Source organism: Trachurus trachurus, assembly GCF_905171665.1.
Source record: "Trachurus trachurus genome assembly, chromosome: 19".
NCBI classification, from domain to species: domain Eukaryota; kingdom Metazoa; phylum Chordata; class Actinopteri; order Carangiformes; family Carangidae; genus Trachurus; species Trachurus trachurus.
Genome location: NC_139913.1, coordinates 18,145,436 through 18,170,991, shown reverse-complemented (window position 1 = coordinate 18,170,991; position 25,556 = coordinate 18,145,436). Strand labels below are relative to the sequence as shown.

Here is a 25,556-nt window from a genome sequence, read left to right as displayed (position 1 = left end):
TTCTTATGCTTCAGCCAACGTGAAAGACACCAACATTAAGCAACTGCACATTTTACACCTGCTTCTTATGGACTCAATGACTCATCAGATGAAATAGAAGTCTCAGTCTAAAGATAAAACACTTTCATATCATTGTGTAAATGTGATCACACAAGTCAGAATTTTACCAATCCTGTTAGTTTATGTCTGTGGTGAGTTGTTACCTGTGGTTTGGTTTCTTCTTCGTCTTTGTAGAAGAAGAGCTGATCCGAGCGCAGCACAAACCAACGCAGCTGCCAGTTCTTCATGATGCTGCGTTGCTTCTTCAGCCAGCCTGCCTTCAGGGCCCCCTCCTGGAGGCTGGGGGAGGCCGGCCGGCATGGGCCCCGTGACACCTCGCCCATCACCATGCTCTTGGACCGGGCTGTAAACACACGAACACACACATACACACACATAAAGCATTTTTTTATTCAGCGTACACATGCAGGCAGTCAGAAAGCGAAAAAGGTTGGGCGGGTCAAAGAGGATTGAATTGGTTGTTCTGCTTGTATCTTCAATTTGTCTGGCTCGTGTGTTTTCATTTTCTCCCTAATAGAAGCCCGTGTTAGCCCTCATTCTGTATGCTGTATGCGCACACATGCTCTGCCAGGATCCTCAGTCACGAACACACACACACAGCCTCCTGCCCCTGGGCTGCTCCGCCTCAGATAAAGGGGGAGAGGGACCACAGGCCTAAATAATACCAGAAAGCAGATAAAATAGAGGCTGTGAAAGGAGGGGTGGTGGGGCAATGCACACACACACTCATATACGCACACACATAGAGAACACATAGCCTCAGGTGACAGGGATCCCCCCCCCCACTCGCGTTCAGAGGACCTTGGAAGAGACATATTGTGCGCTGCCAACAGAATAGCAGAGGCTTTTGAGCAGAGATAATAAGACCACATGGGACTGACTGATCGGCTGATTGACTGGCTCCCTGACTGAATCACTCTGCACAAATGTGTGTGTAACATGAACTCAGTCTGGAGCGGCTTTAAAAAAGGGGAAAGGATGGCGATGTAACAGGTCTGAGCCTCTCAGGTCGTCCTTGTATGACATCACCTTTGGAAAAAAATCGATTATTTTTTGACATTTGTTAGAATAGCTGACTTAAACATGACTCCTGCGAACCCACAAGACCGTCACGCATGTGTGTGTGTGTTTTCTAAAAGGTTAGGAGGATAAATTTAACTGGCTTAAGGTTTTAGGCTCTCGCCATGTGGATATAAATTCTGATCAGGCCAACAAGGCAATGTCATTTGATGATCATGTATAATTTATAGAAATCAATTGTGCAGACATCCTCCCTGCTGGCTCGCATTTTGCGCCACACATACTGCGTGCACGCGCGCGCACACACACACACACACACATGATCAATGTTCAGATGGTGCAGACGGAAGAAGGGGGTGGATGAATGGAGAGGGGGAAGAAAAATCAATGTTTATACCATTTTATTGTCTCATCCCTCTCTCCCCCTACGACCTACATGTAGCTTAAAGGACACGCCTCATGTTATTTTTATTTCATTTCTCTGCCTGCTCTGACAGTCTGCAAAGCCTGTTGATAACATGTTAAATGAAGAAAATGCACAGATTTTTTGTTTCCTGTTTTCAAAGTGTCCATCTGACTGGCACTGTCCAACAAGTTTGACAGCGAACTGATTTGCTCAAATATATCACCTTATATAATAAAAAAAAAGATCTGGTTCCTAACCAGCTAAATGCTCCACTGAGCTCTCTTGTTGCTGTCCTGTCAACTGGTGCTGTGCAGGTATGGTACAGTGGATTTATGAGAGCTTTTTGCTGAAAACCACTGCCTGCTCCAGTGATGAGGGCTTGGGAAATGCCCTTTAGAGAGTTCTTCACAGGCTCCATTTTTCTTTTTCCATTTCATGTTCAAGTTGAATTTAAATGTCTTGTTTCTGTGTCTTGCTTGTGCCCTGGCATTATTCTTGTTCCATGCTTTTCCAGTAAGACACAGTAATATGGGCAGATTACCCAGATAGGTGGTTTAATTCAGGTTTTCTTAGCAATTGAGGATATAAATCAAACAACACTGGAGAATCCATGACAACCAAATTGGAAATTAACTCATTGAGTGCCATTGACGTCTATGGACGTCAATCAAAATCCAACGCTTGAGTGCCATTGACGTTCATAGACGTCAAATGCACTTTTCTGCGGCTGGTAAATGGGGACGCTCTCTCGCACACTCTGAGTAATTTTGGGGCTTCTGGGATGTGTAGAACGAATGAGACTGTAGATCAGAGCAAGAAGTGAAGAAGGAGGAGAAGACGAGCGCGATCGGTATGGAGATAACAAAGTCGGAAAAAGTTTCTATTTCTAGAGAAAACGACGGGCAGAGCCTGGAACAAGTGTAACGTGGAGCTGGAGGAAAGCTTAGCTACGGATGCTATTAGCATAGCTCCAGCATGAAGTGATCGGAGGAGGCAGGAAAGCTAAACTGATCTAGATGATCAGCACCAAAATGCCGAAGCGAAAGCGGAGGCGGATCGCGGAGTCAGTGACCGACGTGACGACGAACCGAGAGATCAGCGCGGTGCGTCGCTGCCGCGGCCGCGTCCAGCACAGAGGCTGAAGACGCCATGACGTCTCCCTCACTACTTCAGAGACGAGGGGATGCAGCAGGAGGAGGAGGAGAGGAGAGGAGAGGGGAGGGGGGAGGAGAGGGGGGCGTAGGAGAGGCTGAGGGGGCAGCAACCGCTCGTACTCGTTGTATTTTAGTTGTTGTTGTTGTTGTTGTTGTTTTTTTTTTGTTTTTTGTTTTTTTGGGGGGGGGGGGTCAATGAAAAAACATGTGAAATTAAATTTTCAGATGTCTTACATATTTTTGAAGCCAAAATTAAAACGGATAAATCACTATTTTTCTTGAGAGACTCTCTTTCACAAAAATGCATTTTTCTCAGCTTTCTAGAAAAAAAGTGGTCTTTTTGGTGCAACCAGGCTCTATTCAACTTAAGATATATCAAGAATGGAACAAGGTACAAACAAATGGTTTTTTCCCTAGTTAAATAGAGAGTCTCCTCTTTCCTTTGAGCTGTTTGGTGTTTTCAGAGTCATAGTACAAAATATTCTCTGGGTCTTGACATATTACTCAAAATGCCCCAGAACGCTGGCACATGGCACTGACCATTTTATAAAAGGTCTGGCACTCAATGAGTTAATGATGTCTGACATTTGGTTTAGGGCGACAGAAAAACAACAGAAAAAACATACATGGAAAAACATGATTTTAAAAAGGAAATAATCTGCTTTCTGTTTTCTCCCCACTCCTGCTCTCTCTCTCTCTCTCTCTCTCTCTCTCTCTCTCTCTCTCTCTCTCTCTCTCTCTCTCTCTCTCTCTCTCTGTCTCCACTCCCCTTTCTCCTCATCTACCCATCTTGTGTTAATTCTAGTCTTTTCCAGCTCTGTATTTCACTCCACAGCCCCGTCTCCCTCCGTTTCTCTTACTTTGACTCGCTCTAATTCTCCTCTCCCTCCTGACGTTCAGCACTGCTGGTCCCATTGAATCAAACCTCTGTCATTACTGAGAGCACACAGGGCACATGCACACATGCAAAAACACACAACACACACAAAAGAAGATCATTGTTCTCACCACTGGCACCTAATTAAAGCATTTTTTGTCTTATAAATGAGTTTTTGGATTAGAGGCACATTTTCATCGGCTATTTCACAAAATATTTAATTATTTCTTTTGTTTATGAGAGCAAGATTAATTCTAGGTATTGTAATACAGCTATTTAAAACAGTCTTAGAGGATGGTATGGTGGCTGCTCATCTGTTAGTGATGTATCATACTACAGTTCACTTGTCATTGGTTTTACTCAAGAAATCCAAACCAAATACTGCTTAATAGAGCGAGACAGAATTTTAAGAGTCACAGACTCACATGTGTACAGCAATGATAACTGCAAAAAAATCTTCTGCAAATAATTAATTATATTCTCTTTGACTCAAACGTGACTTTTGAAGGTGTCAATTAACAGAAAGGAGCACACAGTAACTGGTATTACACTAAATTATCTGGGCTGTGCAAGTCCTTTGCACCTTTGCATTTCCTTGCTTCATACAATAACAGTAACCAAATATACTATCTAATGTATGATTTGGCATGTGTATTCCTGTATAAAAACTACAAACACCAATCATACATATTAAAACCAAAAGTATTGAAACATGTAACTGTATACATCTCTTAGTCACTCGACAAGTCTTTTTCTGTAGCTGACTTTTGAAACAATTCACCATTTGAAAATACTGTTGACTGTGATGGCAAAAAAGGGTAGGCTGTCTGCCTCAGTTTTTCCCCATCACGAGGAAACTAATCAAGTAGTACTTTTAGAAATGTAAACATCATGAATGTGAAGCGTAACATCCCACCCTCCTCTGATCTGATACTCTTCCCATCCCAGTCCCAGTGAGACATGACATTGTGTCAGTATGACTACTCTATCCTTCACATTGCTGGTGAAAGTGTCGTCCACCACTCTGTTTTTCCTCACTCCATCATGTCCCTTGTGTCTTCCAGTCCCTTCTGGCCACAGTGTTAGCAGAAAAGCGCACCACTGTTCAGCACATCAGCTGCCTGGATCACAGACTGAGTGGAACATACACTGGCCGATGATTCACGCCTGAGTCACGACAACTGATTTTTGAGTGTGTGAATGTGTGTGTGCCAAGCTCGACTACCCACTGCGCCAATTTGGACCTTCTGCTCGGAGTGATTCAGTCCTTCCTTGGCTTGGGTGGAGCTGCTCTGTGGTCACTTCTACAACTATCAACCACAATGCTGAGAAGAGACTGTTTTACTGTAAATGTGCATAATCACTGCAATCCACCACTATAGAAAGCATAATTGTGGCTCATTCATTTACAGTAGCTAGCAGTTTAAGAAGCGCTCTGTCCAATAATAGGGCTCAGCATCATGCCCGACTGTGTGCACAGATGTACAGCATGCCCCACATTTGTTTATCATGGCGTACCCCAGTGACAATCTATGCAAACTGGCCCATGTGTCATGTTAGCATCATAGATGAATAATTCTGAGCATGGAGCTGAATATCCAGGAATACCAGATGGACTGGCTGCTCATTCAGTCATGAGCTCATACATGATATCATGAAGGAGAGAGGGTGTTTGTGAGGAGGGGGGCGCACTACGGAGACCTTATATTGTAAGAGCACTTCATAAAACTTTAAGTTTACGATATAGGAAAAGTCAAAATTTAAATTGAACCAGAGGTGAATGGCTGATATTTTAGCCAAATTCAAAACAGCTAAAATATCAGTGAATCATTAAGATCTGTGGTTTAGCTCACAAGGAAGGAGATCTGTGTGGATTTTTCATATTGAGCTCAGCTTTGGCGGAATATAATGACAGAATATCTATCTGCCGCTGGAGTATAAACTGGTCCATAAGAGATGTTGCTGTCAGACAGTCATAATGAGGGAGTCTGTAGTGTGAATAAGTCCATTTACTTGATAAAAGCAAAAAATCAATGTAATCAAAACTCTTGCACAGACTGGTTTGTAAAGACGTAGATGAATGTCACTGTGGAAACATTAAGCAGTAACAGCCAATTGCAGCTTTACATCTATATCTACTGATGTGAATTTGACTAAATTAGCTCATTTAAGTTTTCAGTTGCCTAAATTAAAATGTTGTTTTCGAGGAAAATGTAGAGACTGCTTGCCGGAAAACTGCCCCCGACGGGAACGCACATCAGCCGGTTTTCATGAATTTACCTCGAAAACAACTCTGTCTCGTAACGTTCCGTTATTATCTCATAGTGTGGTGAATGTGCAGGTCACAACTTGTCCACGAGAGCGTTTTGGAGTTTTTGGATTGTGTATTTGATGAGTTTGATGAGGGATCCCATTAGTCGCCGTAGTGTAGCTCTGAGCAGCTTGCGGCTCTGCTCTGCCATTCTAAAAACAGCTTGCACCGACAGCTAAAGACTATAGGGATTATGGCAATGGGCCAGTTTGCCAAAATGTTGAACTATCCCTTTAAAGATCTACCTTTTCAGTGGTATTCACTTCCATTGTATTTGGTAGAGTGAAATCTCTAAGAAAATTATTTGAAAACTGGTGAAGAGAAAAATCATGGCTTGATATCAACAGGAGAATCTGTTAAACTAATGCTCCCCTGCATATGTTGGAATTTGAGTTTTCACCAAACATACTTTCAGAAACACTGTCTAAGCTTGGTCACAAGAGTTGACAAATCACATGAGAATAGGCTATATATAGGCTATATAAAAAAAAACTGGCAGGGACAGTGTGCTACAGGGCAAAGAGGAGACCTCTGCCCAGAAAAAGATGGATTCACCATTGTGATGTCTAAGTATGCAAGTAATGTAACAATGTGAACAAATGGTTGTCTGCAGATCCAAATCAAAACACAAGTGGTATGGCACATGAAGGGGGCACATGAAGGGGACACTTGATGCTCCAGTTGCACACACACATGCCAAAACACACACACACTCTGGGCCCCTATGATGTCACTTAATGTAGTTTGGAGCCGTATTTATCATCAGCAGGAAATGGATTTATGGCTCTTATGCACATCACGGAGCAGCCCATCCATTAGCATGGTGAGGCGGGTACTCCACAATAACTAGACAGTGCTACAGTACACTGATGGCTGTATCTCACACACACACATACGCACACACACACACACACACACACACACACACACACACACACACACACACACACACACACACACACACACACACACACACACACACACACACATGTTGGAGGAATTCAATTCCATTAATTTGGTTGTAGTGTAGTGATTTATGGTTCGTGGAAAATAGCAGAGAGTTACAGGTGCATCAGGGCGTAACTTCCAGTTAGCCTATCACTGTTGATTAATGTGTTAACCGTTATGTGGGTGTGTCTGTGTGTGTATGTGCATGTGTATGTGTGCGTGTGTGTCTGTGGCAGCCTTCCTTGACAGTCTGGGGGTGTGGCCAATAACATACAGCCTGTATGTATGTGTGCAGTGGGGTGGAACTGATCTGCAGCAGCGGGTGTGTGCGTGCATATCTGTACATTTCTGTGCATGTTATCAAGTGCACATGCACATTATCCAAGTGTGTCAGCGTGTGCCTTTTTTTTTTTATCCATGCAGCTGCTATCTAGTCGAGGCAAGGGTGTTCATTCATATACCTCAAAAAGGCAGAATGTCAGGGTGTTGCTACATTGTAGGACTTTGATCATAAAACCATGGTAACGCGGATCAAAAAGACACAGCAAGAGAATGAAGCAGCAGCCATGTGGGCAATTAAAGCTGCTACTAGATTTCTGATGCCAGCCACAGAGAAATGCGGCCAGGGCCCTGCTACAGCTTTAACATGTTGATGTTCGTCACAGTTCCTGAAGGACAGCAGTCACAGTTTTCTTTTCTGTGAGAGATTCTGGCAATGAATTGATTTTCTGTCCTAACAGAGTGATAGAAGACAGACTAACCTTCCAAATTTCATACAAATCAACTTATAGTGTCTGTAAGTTAGTTAGCTTGTTCGCGACCTTTCAAATTAAAACAAATCAGGGAATCTTTACAGTGCCGCTAAGATGGTTAGCATGTCACCTGTCAGCAGCCACCAAGGATCAATAGAAAAGTCAATGGCGCTGATATTATTAATTTATACTTTAACTGTATTCTCTGACATTCCAGTTAAATTGTCAGACGCAGTCCTATTCTGCCACAATGCATGCTGGTTAGTGTTATGTCCCTTTTATGACCTGCTCTGACCCTGACTGGGTACGTACTTCACGACCACATCTGTCACATACCCGTTTATTCATGGACTTCATGCAACAAATGTGATGCTGTCAGCAGCGGAGCACCAATTTGCAGAAGGTATGCAGAGAATGCTTCTCACGCAGGATCATAGAGCTGCTTTAATCTCTTTAATTTCCACTTTCTTAAAAGAAATGCAGCATGAGTGGGTTTTCCCACCTCCTTAATTATAAGAGGACAGCTGCATTTAGTTTTTATGTGCAGGGCTCCTATATAGTAGACCCACATGAGACCTTCTTTCTCACTTAATGAGCTCAAAAATACACCGTGCTGCTAAAGTTAACCCGTCATTTCAATGCTGCCTAATTGTGATCAATTAAGTGCAATGCACAAAATGTACACAGTCAGTGAGTCTCACTTATTGGGCCATTTGGATCTGTTCTGCTATTTTAATAAATGCAAATGCAGATATAATCCACTTTCCTACCAATTTCAATCTGCTCCAGCTGAGGATTTACACATCACTCTCCCATTCTTGGGAACTATTAATTTCATTTTAATCAGATTCAGCTACAGTGTATAATTGCTGTCATGGAGATTAGTGCCGAGGAAGGAGCGATGGATACACACACTTGCGCACATGGACATATTAATACGTCCATCCACACATGCTCATACATAACATAAATGAGTGTAAACGCACAGGTTGCACACGCACACGCACAGCAGCAGCAGCAGCAGCAGCTGACGGCAGCCTGTTAGTGCTGAGCGTTGCAGTGATGAAACTAGAGATGCTGCTCGCTCCTCTTAATAGAATTCACACTGGCAGCGTCGGCCAGCTGTAGTAGAATGCTAATGTGCGCGGGAGGATCTTTGCGTGGGCAGATCAACCGCTTCATTCAGAAATACAGTACCAAGCTGCAGTAGGAAATCAGATAGAGTGGAGAAAAAGTGCTTCTATAGATATGCTTGAGAAAAATCCTATTACAGTGGGGGGAAAGCACTTTTAAAGAAATACTATATATTTGTAAAAGTGCAGATCAGTGTCCAAAAAGAGTCACTGCATCACTGACATATCCTCTAATCTGATACTCTTCCCATCCCAGTCCCAGTGAGACATGACATTATGTGTGAGTACAGAGTTAAGGATGAATAGGCAGCTAATGCAGCTGGCAGGTACAGTAGACGTGAAGGTAGAGCAAAGCAAACCATGTCCTACCTCTCCTGGTCTGTCTGATCTTTGGGCTCAGCATTGCTGTCATCGCTCGTCCACGCGCTCTCCTGTCGGCATGTTCATGTACATCCAAGCACCCCACCCCTGTCTCTCCCTCTGCCTGTGTGTCTTTGCCTCTCTCCTCTTCCTCTTCTCTCTCTGACCTTCTGCAGTGCGGCCGGCAGCTAGGGGGTTGGGTGAACAGGGGAGGAGGAGGAGAATGGAAAAAGAAGGGGGTGGTGAAGGAAAAAGGAGGAGGAGGAACTACCCCTTTTTTTTCTCTCTGTGTGCACACACGCTCAGTGGCCTCCACCCCTCCCTGTTACATTATTCATAGTGGTACATGTGCCCGGGGTTGATGGAGGAGGAGGTTTTTGGTGAAAGTCTCCCACCACCAGCAGAATGCACATCTGACCAGCTAACAGATGCTTGATTATAAGTGTTCTTATTGTTTTTTACAAGGACTGCCTTTTCATTACGATTTGCATGTGTGTGAAGGAGGGAGAGAGAGAGAAAGAGAGAGAGAAGGAGAGGGGGTGTTCATCTGGCAGGTGTCTCCTCCTTCTGCACCTAATTAAGCTGTAGAGGTCCTCAGCTTGTCTCCACCTCCTTCCTTTAATCACTCATTTCCCCCACCCTTCTCCCTTCCTTCTCATTTTCTTCCCACCTTTATCTATCTCTATCTCTATTGCTATAGCAAGCTTTGATCTTTTCTCTCCCACATCTCTTGCATCACTTCCAAATTCACTTTGAACACTTCCCTGAACCATTTTAGTGTCTCTTTATCCCTTTTGGATTTCTAAGAGTACTAGCTGTATTTATTTCAAAGTCAGACGTGGGAAATTCCCAACCCATACAGTAGGTCAGAATTACATCCTCCAGGCATTCCAGTGGCACAACACAGACAAACCAGGGGAGTAAAACATACAGTTCCCGCTCTAGAAAACATGTCCTGTCGCCTTGATCTACAATGACCTGCAGCAGACTCAAGAAGTGTGAAGAAGCAGCTCTGTAAGCAAGATACATTTATAGCAGAAAAATGCCACCAGTGCATTTTGTGTCAGTTGCTGTCATTTGACAGAAATGTACCTTTAATTTAAGTCACAGCATTGAAAAAGAAAAGAAAATATATATCTAGCTATTATTATTAATGGATTAAGTATTAATAATGATGAACTATGGTGAATAAACTATAGGACAAAATGTTTCACAGCCTAAAATCTGTGCTCACCTCTGCTAATAGAAACAAAAAACCTAAGAAACACTAACATTATGTCCAGCATGTTAGCCTATATCCTTTGTTTTATTTATCAATCTTTTTTTTTCAATTAAGTCCACGTTGCTTGTATTTTTGTATTTTTTACATTCACTGCTAACATTAGCTTAAGTTAGCTAACAGTAACATTAGTGGCAGAGACAAAAGGCTATACTGTGAATGTGATGCTATATTTTCAAGAAATTGAGGTTATTACTTGTTTATCCATCTGTGTGTCACTTTATCATTTAGTTTTTATTCTTCATCATAGTTTTTTTGCTATTTGCTATTTTTAACTTAAAGTTCTCCTACTATGCTACTTAATCAACAAGCATCAACAGCTGTTTTACTTACCAGTCTAATAGAAACATTGTGAGTTCAACATCAAACTTAATTCCCTTTCTGAAAGAGCTGTCTTCAGAGTTAGGTGGTCAGCTCTCTACCGCTGACATTAGCATGCTAACCTCACTCATCAGTTTCCATGTAGCGCTGCTCTCTGTGTCTATCATAACTTCTTGTCTGTGCAGTGACTCCAGCTCGTTATGAGTCAATCGCCACCACCTGCTGCCAGGAAGAACAGAGAGAACTGACAAACAGCCCGTTTCATTTGAAGCTTGTTTTGATAAAAGGTTTTGGTTCATGAAATTAAAACAGAATGTCGCCATATTTATGGTGGAAAAATAATAAAACATTTAAAACAATTAAATTTTTATGGATAAAAAGTGGGCAAACCAGAAACTGGTTAACCAAACACTGTCAGCTTTTACAACATAACATTTTTTCCAACTGAGAAAAGTACCCAATAACATACATGATATTCTGCTCCCTTCTAAAGTCTGAATTTCTGACTTTCAGCCCTCTCTTGAAGGCGGCATCGGACCTGTCGTTGCTGTAGCAGCTGTGCTGTGTTTCCCTCCTCCTCCAGTGTACAGAGGATAATAGCCTTAAGTCCTGCACTGCAATTGAATCAGAGCTGGCCTCACGTCAACCACAGCTGCTCTTATTACAGAGCAAGAGGGAAAGAGACTCGAAGGGGGTGGAGGGCTGTGTGTGTGTGTGTGTGTGTGAGAGAGAGAGAGCCCTCACCTAACACACAATACACACAGAAGGCAACAAGCAGCTAAAATGAAGCAGCAAATGCGCAGATAATGCGCACACATGGAGCCGTTCAAAATGGAGCCAAAATGAGTCTGACAGAAACAGAGATTGAGGTCAAATGAGCTGAAAGGGTGAAAGAGGAGGGCCATACCGACAACTAACCAAGATGAAGCAGAGCGAGGGAGGAATGACACAAACACAAAAACACAAACACACCAAAAAGCCAAAATGAGACAGCAATAAAAAGCATTCAGTGCTAGTGTTTGGTTTAAGCCTGAGTCTGGGTGAAAGTGGTGTGGCCACACAGAGCTGGGTGTGGCTCTGGGTGTTGTTTCACTCATCATTATGTACCGTCATGACAAAGCGGGATGTTGAACTTAAGAAAAAGAGACAGGGAGGTGAGAAGAGGAGGGAACATGGGCTCAGAGGGTGGACACTGAAGCCACACACCAAGACGCATGGCAGAGTCGCAAACCACCAGGGCAGCACTCAGCCATTGCTTTCCTGTTTTTGTTTAGCCATAAACATTGGGTTGCTCTCTGTATACATTTCACTGACACCATAACGTCTGTATATACAAGCTTCCACGTCTATTTCAGAGCCCACTCAGTCGTTGGGCTGTTCTCTCCAGCCTGATGTGAAGGAGACAGCTCAGTATCAGACTTAGCCCCTGTCAGGGTGGAGTGCTGTGTCTGAGGTTTGTAATTTCCATGCTTGTCAAATCTGCTTTTGGTCTTCTACATCCAGCCAAGTGGTTGATTTCTACATATCTCAGAATGATAGCCTTTGTCAGGACTCAGGAGGATACCGTAGTCATATACCGTAGTCAAGAAACTCCTCCATAAAGATTTGAACTCACTATTCTTATTGTCTTGTTTTACACAATTTGCCATTTCATATGCAGAAGTCTTTATCCAGTGTGCCCAAAGTCTTGTTTCGACATGTTAGCTTGCACAAGATATTGATCTTGTTGGCACAGGTTATTATCCAAGTCACACAAGTTGTTTTCTTGTCTGCACACGCCAATACCAATCTTGTTTGCATGAGCTATCTTGTGCACACAAGATAATGTGGTGTGTGAGCCTGATAAAAACAAACATGATTAAATCTAGACTTGTAAAAGAGTGTACGGTGGAGTGGCTTCTTCACCAACAAAGACCTCATTTATCTGGACTTTGGCAGCAGCATTTGGCACTAAGAGTAAAACCTGCAGACTAGAGCTTGGTTTGGATGATGTGGATTAACTTTGAGTAACCGGGCAGTATAAGTTAACACATGTAGCATACATTAGAGCTGCATTCGTACACACATGTTACAAGTTAATAGGATATGCTGTAGTGGATCTGGTTGCCTGGGTCTGATATATACCAAGGACACACACATGTTCGATGTACTGAATCTATCAACATTTACCATGTATAGTTTATTATTATGTATTATTCATCACTCATTAATAAATTAGTTTCACAACATTGTGAGTTCACCAACAGTGGTTAACACTGTTGCCTCACAGCAAGATAGTCTGGGATCAGATGCTAGGATGTTCATCTTGAGCATGTGTGCGTCCAAAGACATGAGCATGACTCGTAAGTGCTCATAGGTGTGACTGTGAGTGTTTTATATGTGTCTGCCCTTGTCCAATTTTTGCTGGGATTGGCTCAAGCCCCACCCCCCACGACCCTACAGGCATAAGCAGTATAGGCGATGGATGGATAGATATGTTTGTTAACCATCTTTCTCATATTTCCAGCGAGTCACACAAAATACTAAAGTCTTTGCACGTCCTGTGTTTGCATTTTATATAGATTTTATTATAAATAATGCATGCAGTCTTACTGGAGAGGATATGCTTCTCATGTAAAATGAAGTCACCTGCAGCTTCCAAGTATGACTTATTGCACCACTTTCTGCAAAATTACCATGAATGTGGAGGAAGGTTAAATGTCCCCATCTTAAATATCACTCATGCCATGGACATACATTTTAGATCAACTACAACAAAAACTACACTATAGATAGTAAGATATGAGAAAAAAACATAGATCTTTGATTAGAAACCATTAACAAGTAAGTGTGACTAAAAACTCCTGATGTTTTTTCTGGTTGTATCATCACTCAGACACATTTATCCATCTAATTTAATCTTTAGATGAGTAACTCTATGATCATACAACCATCATGATGATCTAATGCTCACAAGTTGTTAAAATCACTCCCATGTCTTCCATTCATTCCTTATGACATTAATGTGATATTATACTTCTGCTTTTCCTGCTGTGAAGAGACAAACCGCCTGCTGTGATAATGCTCTCTGTGATGCACCATCCTATTCCGCTGGAATATAAATCGCTTCATTAAAGTGGTCGGATTTACGAACACTCGCAAATCAGGAATCGGTGGCACAGATATGTCTATTGTCGACTTAGCAACCAAGCTAACCGTGCTTGCTGACACACGAAAATGCCAGCTGGTTTTGAGCAGTCCTCCAGCAGGTCCTGGGAGTATCACTGCATCACAGAGCTTCATGCACCACCTGTTTCACAAGGTCAGACGTGAACTGTACAATCCCACTCCATGCAACCAGGGTTAAAGTCTGCTGACTCCATTTCTGCTGTCATCATGTAGTGTAGTATGTGTAGAGTAAATTTATGCAGCACCTATGTTGAAAATGAAATCAATGTTGCTCTTCTCATTACTGTTTGTGTTTCTGCCTCCTCCATCACCTCTGCTGAGGTCAAATGTCGCTGTGGATGAACCACGCTCTGAATACTAACAAGTCCTCAGAATCCACAATGTTTAAAAAAACACTCTAAAATATTGATAATGACTATGATTAAAATTTCATATTGGTAGGGATGGGCTACACTAAAACGGACCCGTGGGTGGCTGCTGAAGGTGTGACTGTTGACTTAGCATTATTTATTGATCGCCAGCGACAGACTGTGGTGGGGCACATCAGTCAAGCAACTGGGCTGCATTGACTTGACCCTCTAAAGAATTTTATTTTCATGGTTAATTTTACATAATAACTTAATCAACCAATATAAAGATATGGGAAACTGATTTATTTTGAGATCAGTAGACAGACATATATAGAGGGTTTTATTCAATACATTCAGTAATACTTTTGCATAATGTCACACTATGGAATCTTTAAACTACACTTGATGATGTCCTGAAGATAAACTTCTAAATGATTCCATGTTAATTACACATTGCCAAGCCTCTGCAAGTCATGATTTTCTTTTCTTTTCTTTTTTATTGTGCTTTTATATTACACACACATTGATTACAGAACACACAGAACAGATGCATGATATAATGGGACCAATCAAAAATAAATAAAGAATAAAATAAATTAACAGAAATTGGACATAACATCATGAATAGGTTGCCCTCCTGCACCCTTCCCATCCCCCAGTCCCCCATTACTCTTAACCCACCCTTTCAAGTCATGATTTTCTAAACCTAAACTAAATCAGACTTTAATATTTATATACAGTGTGTTAAAGTTTAAACAGCCCATTGAGGCATTCATTAATCAGAGTCCTTGTGACTTTTGTCCAGTTAAATATTTAATTTAGGCAAACTGTCCCACCTGCAGTGACAAAACAACATTGTGTGAGCAGATGAAGACTGAAACGACAAATCTTTTATGCAATTACATTGTAATGATAATTGCATTTAGCCAACAAGCTAAAGCACAGTTTTGCTCATTAAAACCCCATCTCTCTAATAAGTAACAGTCCAGTGACTGAAGCTCTCGCCCTTTAATTGGGAGAAAGAATTAAATTGGAGCCGGGTAGGACCGTGTTGTGACTGACTGAAGAGACATCAGCAGACAGGTGTTTTCCCTTGAGTTCTGTCTGTCCGTCTGCCTCTGGCTCTCTCCCTCTGCCCCCATTACCCTCCCTCACTACTCTGTCACTGACAATTAGCACGGGGGCCATGATGTCATCCGCTAATGGTTATGTGAGGAGCAGACAGGACTGCGGAATAGCATATGCAATATGGATGGCAGTCTTCTGCCTGTCTGACTGTGTTTCTGTCTCTTTGTCTGGATCTTCTTACTCAGTCTTTTTGTCAGATCACAGTCGCTGCACAGAGGCGTTTTTTTTTTACTCGGCCTAATACAATTAGTTGCCTTTAATGCCATTGTCAGGAAGCTAACGGCATGTCTACAGAGAAAGCATTTCAGTTCAGATGTCTGTCTCACGCATCTAACAGGGCTGATACGCTTCACTTTTAATCAGTTCAGCTGTCCACACACATTTCCCTGATGCTGTTGAAAAGGCTAGACAAAGTATAAGAACCACAACCCGGTTCCCTGCGTAAAATATTGATCTGACCTTCATCAATAAGTCACAAGTACAGGCAAACACAATGTGCTTATCACAAACAAACACTTATAATATATTGTGCATATACGCTGAGAGTGCTGGTGTATAAAGTAACCTTAGATAGATTAGAAGCATTTCTACTGGGTTCATCGCGGTCCTGCAACATCTTTGAACAACCACCCTGACACTGACATTGTAAGATAGATACCTTGATAGATTTTGTTGAGCCCCCAAATCATGATGCTACCTCCACCTAACCTTTGGGAGGGTGTCTTCATGTTGGCATGGTTTTCATTTTCCTCCCAAACAATTCAGCCTTGGTTTTATTATTTATTATTTATAGGTTTGTGTCCAACTAGCACCTATGAATCCGTTAAACCTGTAGCTGTTACTGTCTCTTCTGTTTCTGTGAGCCATGGTTCACATCAGTAGATGTTTCTTGTTAAAAATGAAGAGGTTTTTGTCCGTATCTCCATAAGTCAAAGTACCTTGAAGCTTCATTTTCAATTTTTGTTAAATCAATCAGCCAAGGGATTCACTGTGATTTCAAGGGACAACGAGGAGTTTTGGAAAAGCGAAGCGTTTTCACACTACATTTATGAGCCTCCGCGCGCACCGTAAAATTCTTTGACCGGCGCAAGACGGACTCATGTTTTCATTCATCAATAATTAAAGTCAGAGGTTCAAAGAGGTTCACATACCATCGTAGTTCCGACCATAAACGGCGATTCGGGTGCGTTATTCTCATGACTCGCCACGAAGGAAACGCTGTTCGGCTCGACCAGCATTTCTGCCACCACTAATAATGACAAAATAACTATAGAGACAGAACGATATATTTATCGAAAATGGGCCCATTAACAAGTGTGGTTGGCGGAGATTCATCCACATTAACGTGAGACTTTTTTTTATAACCGAATAGAAACTCCTCATTGTCCCTTTAAAGAATAATTTGAAATAAGACCAATACAAGTTACTAGAAGCAATATGATAAGTGTTGCTGTAATATTAAAGTAATTGACCCTTCTGTCCATGTCAGCTCATTGTTTAGGTTTACTGACTCACAACCGCACAATATACCCATCCCAAATTGTATATAGACAGAAAAAAACAATCAATGCAAGACATTTAACATTATTATAAGTTAACTTGATTTTGAATGGCAATTGTAAAAAAAAAAATGTTAAAGAGCCTTGACTTGATTGAAAGCCACACAATAACTTTTTGAATTCCCTGTTTCATTTCTTTTAATGTAACAATGTCCATATGCCCTCTATCTCAGTCAATTACAGAGTCAGAGCCGGGGAATCAAAATGAATTACCTTTCTATTTGTGGCTGCATTGCTTTGCCTTCGCAGCACTTCTGTTTCATTCATTCTGCCTTCCTATGTGTGTTTGGGTGATTGATGTCCACGGAGAGACCGAGGGGGGTGGAGAGACTGAAGGAATGGCTGAGGAAAAAAAAAAAACGTAGGGTGAAACAGAAAGACAGCATGTGTGTGAATTGATTTTCAATAGGTTTGGGAGTGTCCGTGTGTACGGGAGCGTTGGCCAAAGAGCATTAGACTGCTCATCTGTGACCAACCTCCAGCTCGATGCAGGAGCTATTTAAATAAAGATCACATAATAAACCAAGCGGTGGTTAACAACAGAAAAGCACCATTAAAGAGGAATAAATACCAAGGTATGGGTGTACACCATGGTAGATATCATTATCATATATCATACTAAACCTGAAACAAAAACAATATTCACAGAGCTGACTTTATGTGGTGTAAACATAAGTAACCCCACAGACAAACCAGAAAATGCCATAGATTGATGTGCTACATCTATAAATACAAAAGTGGTTACAGCAAGTACTGTAACATCTTATTTCCAGCAGTATGGTTGACTTGTCACATCCATCATAATCTCAATTCATATGTTTGTCTTAAGAAAAAAAGAAGAAAGAAAGAAAAAAAGGAGTATACCACCGCTCTTCATGTTTTATCTCTGCTCAGTCTCACAATATGGATGAGTCAATACCAGGCAGCTCAGGCAGCCCGCCTCTTAATGAATCTATCTGCCGAGATCTTAATCCAGTCCACTCAGCACTCTTCAGCTCAGTGAAGTGGTAAAAAACGAATGACGTGGACCTCTGAGGTTATGCTGTTTTCACATGGTATTGACTGTTTGTGTGGAAGTAGGAAGGCAGATGACAGTGGACTGAAGAGGAATTGATCTTGAAATAGTATTAAATTTAAGAGGAATAAACAGATGGCAGATGATGTAGCCCTCAACCTGGCATCTCTGCTGTTGTCTGATCAGGTGCCCCTCCCCTATGGCCAGAGTGACAATGGCTGAAAGTGCACTGTCTAAATGAGGGGATACGTGAAGTAGGCTACATTGTAGAGCTCTTCAGTTTGCCACTTGTGATTATTCATCTAGATCCTCAAGAAACCCCTTTCCATCTTTTCTTGCATACTTATTTTTATTTTGGAGCATTCTTTAGGCCTGTCTTTGCTACTGCTGTTATTAACCACCACTACTTAACCAAATCAATGACATTTTAGGATCATTTATTCAATGTATTTTACTTTGAAAAGAACACAACAATAATGTATCATATTAGTGATACATATTATTCAAAAGATTAAAGCTGTAGTGCGTAACCTTTGTTGACCCCTAGAGGAATTAGAGAAACACTACCAGCACTGGTATGTGGCAGTATAGGCTGCGGTCACACAGACACAAATAACATTATAGTTGTGATATTCCTATTCACTTCCATGCAAGCAAGGGGCGAATAAAACATCTGCTCCCTGTAGCAAAGCAAATCTGCGCTTATACTTAGTTTATACAGTAACAGAATGTTTCTGTGATCAAAGTGTCCCACCATTAAGCTGATTTATTTCAACATAAAACTTTATTTTGAATAACACAAGAGGCCAGTGTGGCTTTTTTGTTTTGTTTTTTTCCTGCAAGAATCCATGCTCTTTCCAGTCGTCCCCCGTCGTTGTTTATCTATACTGCCAGTGTTAAAGCAGCAGATGGTGCTGTAGTGTAAGTTAACACCACTCAGTTTGTGAGTAAAGTTCAATATGAAATCAACCAAGTGCTTGAGTTTACAGTGAGGTCAGATAAAGGGAGGTAGGAAGGAAATCATTAGAAATTTGAAGAGTGAGTCGTTGATTGAACTACAGATCTGCCAATTATACACATTTATACAGTTTACTATCCTGTATATACTTACTGTACATTTATCCTATTCACACCCCTCCATTTGTATAGCTGTAACAAGTTTTCACCGCAAAGTCTTTCTTATCTTATTCTTAACTCAATTCACTTTTCACCACATCTTCTATCTTCCTCCTCTCATCTTGACACTTATTGAAGCAGTCCTCACACAGGGAGCTCTTTGTGACCACGTAAAACTGTTCTGCTGCCATTTTTGGCCCTCGGCCGTGCTTCTGCTCAGGGATGATGGGGTTCCTGTCCAGGTTGACCTTTTCCAGTTTCTTTAACCGTGACAGACAGACGGGGACCTGGGTTAATCGATTGTCGGAGAGGCCGAGGTGGCGGAGTTCTTCCAGGGCTCCGATGGAGGAGGGAATAAACTCCAGCTGGTTGAGACCCAGATTCAGCGTGTGGAGTTTCCTCAGAAGGCCCAGCTCACTGGGGACACTGCTCAGACGATTGTTACACAGGTTCAACACCTCCAGGCTCTGGAGACGGCCGATGGTCACGGGGAGCTCCTCCAGCTGAAACACACAGGGACACATTCTGTAGTAGACAATACAACCATGACCAGGATTTTTTTTTCTTCCTGCTCTTTTGTCTCAAAGTTTTGTCTTTATCAGAGACCATGGCGTCCAGCCAGACTCCCAGGGGCCCAGAGACCGTGTGCTCATTGTGTGGTCTTTGTCGTAATTTGAAACATTGGAGATTAGTGTGTTAATACTGTGCACCATAGTATAAACAGTCTGAGGCCTTCATGTCTTCATTTATTCAACCTGTTATTATTTGAGATTATCTTCTGCTCATGAAGCACATCATCCTTAATACAGTAATCCAACATCCCCAACTGATAATAACTAATAATAATAATGATAGTTATAACTAAAAGGGGGCGGCATGTCATTACATGAAGGCCACACATTCCAGCCCTGTAATACTGTGTAAAGTTAGTAAAAAAGAACATAAAACAAAGGCCCCAAGTCAGAAAAACAATGACACATTTAAGATATTTTGTCTACAGTAAAAAGTGACATCAGCATTACTAAATAATGATGTGATATTAAATTGAGTATGACTCTGAAGTGGGGGTCAGCCGTTTCCAAAATGCAATTTACCAGCCTATTTGCATTGCATACTCATGTCTTCCAGATTCAAAGTCTCAGTGGGAACTGGAGACTTTTGTTTCACTGTAAAACTTCTAGACTTCCAAACCCTAGTTAAGATGGCCTTCATGGTTATTTTAGACTTGACAAAGCTCCTTCAGAACCGGAGAAAACTGAGCTTTGTATAAAATGATCACATTATCCCTTTAAATAAAGCCCTGGTCCAGTTTTGACAGTATCTGAGTCAAGTACTCTTCAACAACAAAGCGATAGAACCAAAGAAGTTGAAGCTCTCCTCCTCATCTTCCTGTCATACTTACATAGTTACTGTGCAGATCCAAAACAGTGATCTTGATGAATTTATCCATGAAATCTGGGATTGTTTTGATCAGGTTCCTGCTCAGGTCAAGTTCCTCGATGTCACACAGCTTCTGGATGCACTTTGGCACCGTGACAATCTCTTTGAAATTGAGGTCCAGGCGTCGTTTACAATCATGCGTCACCACCACGCAGTTCTGAGCCGTTTTCAAGGAGATTGTCGGCCCTTTAGACTGTTTGCTTTTCTTCCCTTTGGCCATGCTGCTGCTGAAGCTGCTGCTGCTGCTGGGAGACACAGTGGACAGTGACAGCGTCTGTAGTTAACAGCGTTCGGCAACGTGCTGTGACAGAGGAGTTGACAGTTGAACTGGTCTGCAAGATTAAGTTTCCCAACACGGTCCAGCAGCTGTAAGAGTAGACATAGTTTTACCTTTCTCTTTGGATAAAATATGCGTAACATTATCGCTCACTGTTCCATGACAATGCAAATTCATTAACACTTTGCAGGGGACAGTTGTACTGTTAAACAACAATGCTGTGATCAGATCAAAGGTCAGAAAATAAGTCAGAAGTGTCCTTGTGTTAGTGAATAGTATTATATTTTAAATATAAATATAATATACAAATAAAGAATGAAAAAATGACATATCCTCACCAAAGAAATCTGCAAAACCAGTGCATATCGAGAGAAAAGGCAAAAAGAATCAAAACTTCATTTTCTCTACATTAAAATTTGCTCAAAGAGAGTTGGACTTAGAAATGTAATGGTCTAAGATAAGGAAAGAGCTAACATGTTGTGCAGTAGCTGTCTGGAATCCTGCTGTTTTCTTGGAATGGCATTTGTTTCTCTTTGTTTCCAGGCAACTGTTGTTTGGCCTGAAAGTGCAGCGACCATGCAGCTACAGCAGGAGTGTCTTCCTCTGGTGGAGGTACTTGGAAGTCATTTTAAAAAACACAATAACTTTCCAGGATCATTCTCTCTTAAATGAAGTTGACAGAAGAGGGTGTCAGTGTTGCTCACTCACAGCGAATGGCAGTGGAGGGTATGATTTTCCTCAACAGCGTTTAGGTTGCCAGGTCTCTAAATAAAGCAGCATTACCCTGTCATCCCATATAGCCTCAGTCAGTGGAAAGTTTCAGAGGAAAAATTACAGATGCTCAGAAAAACTGATAAAAAAGTGTAACTAAACATAATCTTTCTGCACTGAAATGGCAAAATTAAATATATTTTATTATCAAATTTGATTAATTTATCATCAAAACTATTAATAAAGAGCACTTTTTTCACTCAGTTTCAGCACAGCATTTTTCCACCCCTGATTACTTCACTACTGCAGTCTACATAACAAACTGAGGGGTCACCTGTCAATGTCACAGTTAACTTTGCGTACAATGCATACTAGAGAGGTGAAAATGTCTCTGGAGCAAAAAGGACAAAGATAATCACAAAATTTGCCCAAAAGAGGATGCATTTAAAACATGCTGGATCCCTTTGTTTTTATTCATTTAATCCAATTTCATAATCCATTTCTGGATACTTTTTAACGGCAATTTGTTTGCATGCAAGTGAAGTGCATCATCCAAAATATGTGAAAACACATAATGAATAAAAATGTAATTAAAGTTGCAGCACACTGCCCTTGACACACAGACAGATAACCTCTGCTCTTTACTTCCAGCCTGTGTGTTTGTAGTTTCCAGTCTGACTCATTTCCCAAGCTTTGATATGATACAGCAGTCACACGGCTGCAATGATATCTTGTGCACACGCACGCACGCACGCACGCACGCACGCACGCACGCACGCACGCACGCACACACACACACACACACACACACACACACACACACACACACACACACACACACACTTCTGTCAGCAGTAAGTGTAATGTATCACATACTGTAGTCTCTCACCTTAGAAATTACTCAGCTGTGACCGGACTAAATTTAGCCACACTGTCTCCTGCCAGTAGGTGGTGCTGTTTCTGTGCTAATCACAGTTGTCATTCTAAATCCAGTTCCCAGTTAGACGTCACTAAAAGAGAGTTGTTCAGAGGAATTATAAACCACTGTGTTTGGTTCTAGATAACCAGATGATTTGCTGAACCATTAACACAAGGCAAATGAGAATTTCTAGGATTTTGTGCATTTTGTTTTACCAACGAGAGTGCGAGGACAGTGAGAGTGGTGGATAAACGTTTTTACGATGTGTGTATTTGTGTAGTCTTACCTGTCATAAACAAGATATTATTGTTTGTGTAGCCTACTGGTGCCGCCGAGACGAGAGCTGGGACACCAGATCAGAGACACTGATCTTGCAAGGAGAGCCTCCATTCTCCCCATAACAAGTCATTTACCCATCACAATTAATCTGAAAGCTGTTTAATTAAGGTAAAAATATTGCATAATTCCTCTTTAAAGGACTACAGCTGGTCATTAACCACAGGTTTTTAAAAAAAACAACAACAAGAAACTGACAAATTATTCAAAGTCAGGTAGAAGAGAATATTGTGTCCCTGTAACTTGAATCATGGCACTAACTATACTAGAGCGAGGAGAAAATCTGCTTACACACGCTGTGGCTGTCAGAGTAAAAGCAGCCATGGTAATGTGGAGTGCGGAAAAACTGGCCACAGAATCCATTTTATTTGTAATGTTAAACGACAGACAAACCCAAACCCCTTTTTACTTCCTCCCTTATATTACCCATGTCTCCCTGCCCCTTCTTGGTCATTTATTTCTCCTGAAACAGCAGGCGACAGCATAATATGGTCTGTTAGCTTGAGTCATTTCCCTCAGCAGTGTGATATACAGGTCGGGAGAAATGCAGGTCACACTGGAGGAAATGGTGCTGACCTAATTGAGTGAGGTACTGCACACAGCAGTTCAGATTACGTCTAATGATAAGAAATGTGAGTAGTGTGTGTGTCTATGTGTGTGCAAGCATTGCTTGACAGAGGCAGGGTGGGATAGAGAAGCAAAGAAAATGGGGGGAAAAAAGGAGGAAAATGAAGTTTGTTTTAAAATGTGTGAGAAAATATTATTTCTACAGCCCTGTTCTTTTCTTAACCTGGTGTTTTAAAACCAAATAAACCAGGGATAGGAGTAAATTGCAGTAGCTACCAAGCTATTCTATTAGAAATTCATAAACTTGAACTCACTGAACCCTATATAATAGATGCTTAATAGCTGACATGGCATATCAAGAATTTAGCAGTTTATGAACATTTAACTGGTTTATTAGAAACTGTAATGTAGCTGATACATGATATATATGTTTTATTATTGTATTTGTCATTAGCTATAACTGCTTCTCTGCTCCACTCCACTGCTCCTCTGTGGAGGCTGGATGAATGACAGTATAAATGCTAAAGTGTTACTAAATAGGAACAACCAGCAACCAGTAATGCACCAGCAGATATAGCCAAAAATATATAGAAATAATAATCACAGCCCCAGCACTGATATCATGTGTTGTCATCCTTATGTTTCAATTCTACAAACTTGCCAGTGAGGATTTCCTTTCTTTCATCGCTCATTTCCTTCCTTCCTGTCGTCTTTGTCAGCCGCTTTTCAAAACAGCTGCCTGCCGGTAACCAGTATGGATTTGTACACAGACATCATCCATATTTCTTGTAATAGTTAAGACTTCAAATAATATACTCCTAATGAATGTCTCTTGTGTTTCTTGCTCAAACTGGTGAAATTACTTGGTGACGATTGGCTGACCAAGGTTGGAGATAATGTTTATCCTTGGTATGAAATGGACTGAAACAAATAAAAACAAAAAAAACAGACAAAAAACCCCACCAAATTAGACATAATATCAGATTACTGATATAAAAGTGAGTAAGAATTGTTTTGCTTTTATTAAAAAGTGCCCTTGAGCAAGACCCTAGATTTGAAATTTGGCAATTAAAGACATTTGATAAACCACAATTCACACTAGAATGATGACAACATTTATTTCTTACCGCTACGAATACCATCATATTGTTTTTGCGGTTGTCTGTTTTTTTTTTACCATGTTTTGTTTTGAAAGCATGACTGGTTTAGTGTGCGTGTATGCAAATAGATGTGAATCAGGACAGGGAAGTGGTTGCAGGACTATGTCAGATCCTGCTGCTGATTGGCTCCTTTTGGGACGATTGGTCTTGTACAAACAGATGGTGTGGCTGCACTGAAAGATTTGCATATTGGATTATACCATGCTTATACTCTCTTTGTACTGTTGTAGAGATTTGGTTTGACTTAAATTTGGATAGGTTGCCCAAAATGTGTGATTTTCTGTGACTTCTCAGTTTTGCTCTAAGGTTATCACTTCCCCTTAAAGCAGCTTTGTAAGGGCAGATTGTGATTGACACAGACAACCACTTCCACAAAAGTCTAAGGGGAATTAGAAAATACTCTGGAGCAGCTGCACAATGGGCTGACATAAAAGACTGTGTAGCTGCCAGGTGTTTAATTAAGCAATATTACCCGAGAGGGTGTGCTTTAACGTCATTTGAGCACGACGGTGATGCGGTCAGGACCGAGGCGCTTGCGCCGAGGTCCGCAAGCATCACCGAAGTGCTCAAATTACGTTTAAGCACACCCTCGAGGGTAATATTGCGATTATACAACAATTACCAACAAAATAAAGCGTATGATTAAATAAATATTCATGTTTATGGACGTTTTGCTCTCAAAATTTAAAGTTTTTTGCGAGTGTGCTTCCCGTTTCCATGGAAATAATTGGGGTCTGACTAATAACTGAAACACAATCAGTCACGTCAGTAGACTCCTATGTGTAATGGAACCTAGTTCACCTCTACAGCAAATAGTCCGAACCTTAGTAACGACCTAGCAACAGAAATGATTTTCTAGTCCCAGATGAGTGAACTCTGAGCTGACGTTCATGTTTTAACGCGGTCTCGGACTTTCCCGAACTAAATCAACACTGCACAAACTCGCCCAAGTTATAACAAAGATGCCGTTTTTTTCCTTTCACAGATGTAGCTTCTACAACCACAAACTCTGCATGTAAATGAAGCTATATAGCTATATAGCGCCGTGTCGCCGACACAGCTGATAGAGAAAGCCAAACTACAGATTATTTAAAAGCCCAAAAGGCGCAAGCAAGAGAGAGGGAGAGAGAGAAACATACAGGTAATCACCTCCGTTTTATCCAATGAAATATTCAGCTCCAGGCCATAT

At 41.3% G+C, this 25,556-nt stretch overlaps 2 protein-coding genes across 2 annotated transcripts in view; both read right to left on the bottom strand.

The window, feature by feature from the left end:
• Window positions 1–9,073, bottom strand: part of arhgap22b (Rho GTPase activating protein 22b) — a gene marked incomplete at both ends in the record, with an annotated part of 31,076 nt that extends 22,003 nt beyond the window's left edge. Inside the window, 2 exons of the mRNA XM_083994207.1 lie at window positions 204–403; window positions 9,031–9,073. Of these exons, the coding sequence (XP_083850333.1) occupies window positions 204–403; window positions 9,031–9,073 (243 nt within the window). The remainder of the gene's footprint in view (window positions 1–203; window positions 404–9,030) is intronic.
• Window positions 9,074–19,031: 9,958 nt separating this feature from the next.
• On the bottom strand, window positions 19,032–20,617 carry lrrc18b (leucine rich repeat containing 18b; the record flags this gene model as incomplete). The annotated part of the gene is made up of 2 exons (XM_083994896.1): window positions 19,032–19,460; window positions 20,360–20,617. 2 exons carry the CDS (start codon window positions 20,615–20,617, stop codon window positions 19,032–19,034), a joined length of 687 nt encoding a protein of 228 aa, XP_083851022.1.
• Window positions 20,618–25,556: the final 4,939 nt, after the last annotated feature.